The following is a 7,304-nucleotide window of genomic DNA, read 5'->3' as shown; positions in this document are numbered from 1 at the left end:
TCTAGCCATGCGTTTCTCTTCTTTTACTAAATGTTGGGGGATTAAAACGTTTTCTGATTGGTGTTCGAGTTTTAGTACAGAGCGCGCGTATATCGAATTTCTGCTACAGCTGGTCTTAAAGCTAATTCACAATTTTTCGCCTTAAGGCGAGAACATTTAAAATTAGAAACACGCCTTGCAATGTTTACAAACAACTATTTTAAATCACATTAAATACAATGCAATCCACTATGAATATCAGAATTTTTTATCTTTTTTTTTAGGTTACAGAAAATTAATTATTACAATTCATCCTGACGAACGATTATTCAATAAATTGAATATAATATATTAAAGTAAACTTATAATTTTATTGTTCGAAAATAAAAAATATATTTAGTCAATCCTATTTCATTTTATTTATTTGATGGCTGTTCCTCTCCATTATATATAATTTATAAAAATGTAATATTTTTGCCAAATACTTTTATCACAAATCATTATTATTAATACGTATCAATAGTAGAAATATAACTATTATAACAATCAATTGTATATGACATCCTATTCGATATAACTTTGGTACCAAAGAAATAAATTTTGTAATTGATGATCGATGGATTATCTTTTTTAGATGGAAATAACAAAATAATTTAAGTTACTAAAAAGAGCAGTAACCATTATAGTATAATATAATCAACTTTCGATATCAAATTAAATTTAAATCTTAGTGTTATACTAATATTTTATAAAATTATCCCAAAGGAATGATTTAAACGGAACTAAAAAATATATCTAATAAATATATATATATTCCTACAATTATGATTAATATGCTTCAGATCTTTGCATACGTTCCATGTGCAATGAAAATAATAATTTATTGCTTTCGTAGTAGAAGGGGTTCTCTGTTACGCTGAGATCAGGCCTATATTCGTTGGTGTAACTACTTGAACTAGATCCACAAGTATCATGCATGGGCGAGTTGTTTTGCGATGGTTCTGAATAATTTGGAGAACAATAAATATTCGAGCTTCCCCATTCAGATTCCATACTTTCTGGTGCACCTTTTTGTAGGCCTGAGAGGCTGTTGATATGAAGGTTATTGATTCTTTTACTCAGCGGCACAAAATCGGCCGATTCTTCCTCGATACGTCCACGTTTTCTAATAATTAATAACATTCAAGGTAAATCAATTTGCACGAGATCAAAAACAATGTATTCCCGAAGTTTAAAGATAGGTTATATTACTAAAAATTAAAAAAAAGAAAAAGAAAAAACTCACCTATTATTCCGGGTCATTTTTAGTTATTTATTTATAGTCCGAAAATTTGTTACTTTTTTATTTGAGTATTTTATTAACTTGATAATATTAATTGCAATGTCCTGTAGTTTTTCTTCGTTAACAATCTTTGTACTATTCGTAATGTAAATGGACACCGTTCTATAAAAAATTATCCAAAATTTGTCAATACTAAAGTTCGTTTTATCATAATAAACTTTGTTTTTCTTCTTAAGCTATACACCTTTTAATCAGATGATTAATAAAAAATCAAAGTTTACAACGATGCAGAGTAAACGAAAGTGAATGCACGTTATAGATACGAAAGTGAATGCACTTTATAGATACGAAACTGAGTGTGCAATTCTTGTCCGAGGATCGCCATCTGACGAGAAAAAAATTAAATTCGAATAATTTTTTGTCCAGATCTTCGATGCAACGATTTACGAGAAAGGAAACTTACTAAAAATTAATGAACGATTTTTCTTATATTTATATTTTCATTTTAATGAGTAGTAACCTGTGAGTTTTAAATATTAGTTTGAAACATTAACTAATCGACAATTTTGATGTTGCTTCGATGTCTCGTAAATGATCTATTTACGATTATTTAAATTTGGAAAAAAAAAGTAGTTTTCGTCGTTATTAACGTTGAATCAGTTTACCGTTTTTTAGTTTGCGTGGAATTCGTCGGTCATCTGTGTATCTTTCTCGTGAGAATTCAACGCGGCAAATTTTAGCGTCGGAATATTAAAAAAAAAAGGAAAGTTTTCAATGTGTCCGAACGTAAATATGTTATGTTAGTGCTGTGAAGGCCTTTAACGATGAGCTTCTCTAGCGATGAAGTCAACTTTTTAGTCTACCGCTATCTTCAAGAATCCGGTATGACTAATAACAACATTTGCTAACCTCTAACATAGGACACTTAACAAATATGCACTTTATTTTTATTATCATATTTTTATAACGAACATTATTTCTCATGATTTGTCAAAGAAAAACTTTTTGTTAGAACAGTTAATTTACAATTAAAATATTGCTATCTTTTTATATTGACATAAACATTATGCAAATAAAGATATATTTCTTATTGAGTTGTTAAAATTATAATACAAATATATTTTTCAATTTTAGGATTCGTGCATTCGGCATATACTTTTGGTATAGAATCCCATATAGCGCAAAGCAACATAAATGGTGCTCTAGTACCACCGGCAGCTCTCCTTTCTATTTTACAAAAGGGATTACAGTATACCGAGGCAGAAATTTCTATCGGTGAAGACGGAACGGAACAAAGGATGGTTGAATCGTTGTCTCTCATTGATGCGGTCATGCCAGATATTGTTGCATCCAGACAGAATCAGATCAATCAACAGAAACAACAGATAAAAACAGAAGTTCAAGATACTAATGGAGAAGAAGGTTGTATAATTGTTACGTTAACTTCTTCAATTAATTTTAATATATGGTATTAATGCCTGTACAACACCCTGGTTTACAAAAGTATTCCATTTTTGTAGATCTCTTTAATTCTCAGGCAGATTAACAGGCTGCTTGGTTTATTAGATATTTTGTATTAAATCTACTAATCCAATCTATTTTTCTATAGGAAAGCACTTTCGTTTGTTATTTTAACAAATAATCGATGAAGTACTTAGACCTTCTGGAAATTTAGATTGAGTTGGTTGACTTTAATTGTTTTATTAAAAATATCTATTTAACAGGAGCATACAAATATACACATGTTACACGCACAGATTCCTATTCCATTAAATAGATGAATTTCAATTATCCATAAACTTGTGGAACATCTATTTGAACCTATATTTATAGTGGTGACATCAAATGATGGTGTAGGAACAAGCGATCGAGGTGCAGATAGAAATGAAATGGAAGTGGACGAACAGCAGCAAGGTACAGGGACTGGTGCTAACGCTAGTGCTGTTGAAATACCAGCTAGTAAGGCTACCAAGTTACGAGGTCACGAGTCTGAAGTTTTTATATGCGCTTGGAACCCTACCACCGATCTTTTGGCTTCTGGTTCTGGAGACAGCACTGCTCGTATTTGGGATATGTCTGACAATTCTCAGGCTCCTAATCAATTGGTTCTTCGTCATTGCATTCAAAAAGGTGGAACCGAAGTACCAAGTAACAAGGATGTTACTTCATTAGATTGGAAGGTATTTAATAGAAAATGATTCTATTTGTATTTAGATTGGTGCAGATATGTTAAATGATATATTTTAATTATTCTAGTGCGATGGTACGTTGCTAGCAACCGGAAGTTACGATGGCTATGCACGCATTTGGACAACAGACGGAAGATTGGCTTCTACTCTGGGTCAACACAAAGGTCCAATTTTCGCTTTGAAGTGGAACAAACGCGGAAACTACATTTTAAGTGCAGGTGTCGATAAAACAACTATTATTTGGGATGCCGAAAGTGGACAATGTACTCAGCAATTCAGTTTTCACTGTGCACCTGCATTGGACGTCGATTGGCAAACTAATACATCGTTTGCTAGTTGCTCTACGGATCAATGCATTCATGTATGCAGATTGAATGTAGATAAACCTATAAAGAGCTTCCAAGGTCATACGGTATGTATTATCGTCATCGTCATCGTCGATGATTTTTTATCTTACACAATTTTTATGAGATAATATCTTGTAATCAAACTTTTAGAACGAAGTAAATGCTATTAAATGGGATCCCCAAGGTAATCTACTGGCTAGTTGTTCGGACGATATGAGTTTAAAGATATGGTCTATGAAGCAAGATACTTGGGTACACGATCTTCAAGCTCATAGTAAAGAAATCTATACTATCAAGTGGTCTCCGACTGGTCCAGGGACGCATAATCCAAATATGAACTTGACGCTCGCTAGTGCATCATTCGATTCGACTGTAAGATTGTGGGATGTAGAAAGAGGAGCTTGTATACATACGCTCACGAAACATACCGAGCCAGTATACAGTGTGGCGTTTAGTCCAGATGGCAAGTTCCTTGCTAGCGGAAGTTTTGATAAATGTGTTCATATTTGGTCAACGCAGGTAAATTCTTACGCATTGTTATTCAAGTTAATTTCGTTAACATTCGGATATTATAATGTTTCTCTCATTGTCTTTTTGCAGAGCGGGTTATTAGTTCACAGTTACAAAGGTACTGGTGGAATATTCGAAGTGTGCTGGAATAGCAGAGGTGACAAAGTCGGTGCTTCAGCATCGGATGGCAGTGTATTTGTTCTTGATCTTCGTAAACTGTGATCACGAACATAATTTATATTATTAATCTCCGATTCGTCATTTTCGTTACGCTTTTGCGTTACCTTCTCTCCGTATTTTCACCTATTCATGATTTCTACACATTTATTTCTTCTTCTTCTTTTTTTTATTTTTTACATAAGATTGTTATTGTAATTGCGTAAGAAAATGAAACTAAACTACATTCATAATTTCATTGAGAATTAATAGTTAAAAAAGATTATTATTTTGGTGACACATTTATTTTCTATAATAAATATAGAGGCATGCTGCGCGTAGAAAAAAGAAAAACAAGATCTCGATGATATCAGTCGAATGTTTTTTTTTTTAACTATAAATTTGTAATTGTCCTAAACAAATTTCACTTTGGAGATTATCAAGGAAGTATTGTAATGTACATTAATTATATTTTCAACGATATACCGTGTACAGAGTTCAAGCGATTTAACAGTTTATATTTACAGATAAAGGCTAAAATGTACTGTTCGCTACCAAATTCGAAAAGAGTGAACTTTATAATGTAATAACTGTATACTGATGATACTAAATATTATTATAATGACATCGATAAACGATTATAAGAACAAAAGTGAAGAGAAAAAAAAGACAAGAGAAAAAAACACAAGAAAAGAAAAAATAAACAAAAAAGAATATAATAAACTTTTATAAGGAATGATACGCTGGTATTGTTGTGTTGTCTTTCCAAAAAGGGTTCTCCAAAAATAATGATTAATTAATTAATATAATATTCTCAGGATACGTGGTTGTACATTAAATAAAATTTATTATCACGTTTAAAATCACCACATCGTACAACTTATATTAAAATTTGATATATACATATATATATATATATATATTTTCAGTCTACTGATAAAATGATATATATATATATATATATATATTCAGTCTACTGATAAAATGATATATATATATATATTCAGTCTACTGAGATAAAATGATATATATATAAATATATATATATATATATATATTTTAGGAACGTATCGATAGACGACGACTTATCTGATGAAAGAATTAAATAACATAGCGGATATCTTTTTAAATTATCAGTTCGAATGAAAATAAATATACATATTAATTATATTCGTTAAATAAATTTTGCTAAAATTAATCGAAACGTAAAATATTACACGTATATTTTTAAATACAAGTTTTACACTTCTAATTCAGCTTGCTTGCAAATCAAATTCACCCTTTTATAAAATCAAGTTCTCCCCTCTTGTAAAATCAAGTTCACACTCTTTATGAATCAAATTATTCTATAGATTGTTTTTTTCTTATAAGCTTATGTAAAAAGAAATCAGATCAAATGTCGATTTATTGTTAAGAATAGCAAGAATTGATTTGCAAACGTGTGAATTTGGAATAGTGTAACACCTTGTATACATTACACCTTTTTTCTAATTTCTTCTCATAGTGGCTTTTTGTTTGTAATGTACAGTGTAATATACAAATGTGAAAGAAAATAAATGTAACATCGCACAGGTAAGTCTTAATTTTTAAACATCGATCTATACAGGCATTGCCAGAAGCGTTGACGACGCGTAAATTTCAAAATTTATTTATTTAGTTTTTTTTTTTTCTTAACTTTGGCCTTGTAATGAAAGAATTCTTTGACTCGCAAGAGAGAGAAAGAGATAGAGATAGATAGATAGAAACTTTTTGTCTCCCAATTCGAATATTTTAGAATAAAAAATTGCACGATAAAAGGAAGAAAGAACATTGCAAAATAAAATAACAAAAGTAAAAAGATAGAACATACGAATGGTAAATGTTTAACAGTGAGTGTTAATTATGCGACGCGAATATATTTTATTATCTTTATTTTGTATTTATTTATTAATTGGTTTCCCCTGAAAACTAATTGCCGCAATAAAGGATCGAAGAAGAATAATTGGCTAGCATTCGATGTATCACCGAAATTTAAGGTACAGAACTATCGCTAACTCTAATTAATTAGGATTAGGTACACCATTGAGCTTGATTTTATTTCTTTTTTTGTAATTGTTATATTTGTTTAGCTAATGTTAAATATATTTCTTCCTATTATCTAATATAGAATAAATATCTTTTCTTATAATTTTCTTCTTCTTCTTCTTCTTCTTCTTCGTTATATTTCTTTTCTCTCTCTTCGCGAGAGGTGTGCCGTTTATTTATAATTATTTTTATTTTCTTTAAATATATATATATTTAGATATATAGATCATTCTCTCACGAAATATTTTATCTCATAGCAAGCGCATAAATTGCATCTTTTTTGCCAAGTTTATTTTCTCGGAAATACAGATTAACAATGGACGTAAAACAGTTTAAAAAAGAATACAGAAGTTCTTTGACATGAGATCATTAACGCGAAGAAAATCTAAACGCAAATATCTTACGAGACTAGTATAAATATTATACATATATATACGCGAATAAATAAATAATGAATGATGCACATTGCAAGGGGGTATGAAGAAATTCTATTCCTCCGAAACTGTGATTGGTCACTGAAATTTAACTAAAACATTTCAATATGGGCGTAATTCTAAATCAGTTTAACGACACTAAACGTGTAGCATGTCGATGAGTTTATCGTAGTAAATGAGAACACGATATAAAGTCTATAAGAAAATATTTGTTCGATTAAAAGGTGAGATTGTTCGGTGAAAAAGTTTAATAAGTTTTGACTTTAAATTATAAATCGAACTCTAAGTTTAACATAGAAACGAAATTATGTTGTTTCGTTTAGCCGTGAGTGAGAAAGAAATA

At 30.3% G+C, this 7,304-nt stretch overlaps 2 protein-coding genes across 3 annotated transcripts; one reads left to right on the top strand and one right to left on the bottom strand.

The window, feature by feature from the left end:
- Positions 1 to 431: 431 nt before the first annotated feature.
- On the bottom strand, positions 432 to 1,660 carry LOC122518090. The gene is made up of 2 exons (XM_043636770.1): positions 1,265 to 1,660; positions 432 to 1,144 (listed from the first exon to the last, which is right to left on the bottom strand). Exons 1-2 carry the CDS (start codon positions 1,279 to 1,281, stop codon positions 808 to 810), a joined length of 354 nt encoding a protein of 117 aa, XP_043492705.1. The 5' UTR covers positions 1,282 to 1,660; the 3' UTR covers positions 432 to 807.
- Positions 1,661 to 1,728: 68 nt separating this feature from the next.
- On the top strand, positions 1,729 to 4,726 carry LOC122518088 (F-box-like/WD repeat-containing protein TBL1XR1). 2 transcript variants are annotated; one of them, XM_043636769.1, is made up of 6 exons: positions 1,729 to 2,143; positions 2,396 to 2,683; positions 3,119 to 3,441; positions 3,518 to 3,862; positions 3,948 to 4,316; positions 4,398 to 4,726. In XM_043636769.1, the coding sequence occupies exons 1-6, from the start codon at positions 2,086 to 2,088 to the stop codon at positions 4,527 to 4,529; spliced, it is 1,515 nt and encodes a 504-aa protein (XP_043492704.1). In that variant the 5' UTR covers positions 1,729 to 2,085; the 3' UTR covers positions 4,530 to 4,726. The 2 variants fall into 2 exon arrangements, with proteins under 2 accessions (XP_043492704.1, XP_043492703.1); XM_043636768.1 differs by having other exon boundaries at positions 1,731 to 2,143; positions 3,095 to 3,441.
- Positions 4,727 to 7,304: the final 2,578 nt, after the last annotated feature.

This window comes from Polistes fuscatus, unplaced genomic scaffold (genome assembly GCF_010416935.1).
Source record: "Polistes fuscatus isolate 324 unplaced genomic scaffold, CU_Pfus_HIC Scaffold23, whole genome shotgun sequence".
Classification (NCBI taxonomy): Eukaryota; Metazoa; Arthropoda; class Insecta; order Hymenoptera; family Vespidae; genus Polistes; species Polistes fuscatus.
This window is presented reverse-complemented; position numbering and strand designations above follow the sequence as displayed.

Bases quoted from the DNA above. Each gene is read 5' to 3' on its own strand.
- LOC122518088 (XM_043636768.1), top strand. From the start codon at position 2,086: ATGAGCTTCTCTAGCGATGAAGTCAACTTTTTAGTCTACCGCTATCTT. The intron at 3,863-3,947 runs GTATGTATTATC...TCAAACTTTTAG, and splicing joins AGAGCTTCCAAGGTCATACG to AACGAAGTAAATGCTATTAA. The intron at 4,317-4,397 runs GTAAATTCTTAC...GTCTTTTTGCAG, and splicing joins TTCATATTTGGTCAACGCAG to AGCGGGTTATTAGTTCACAG.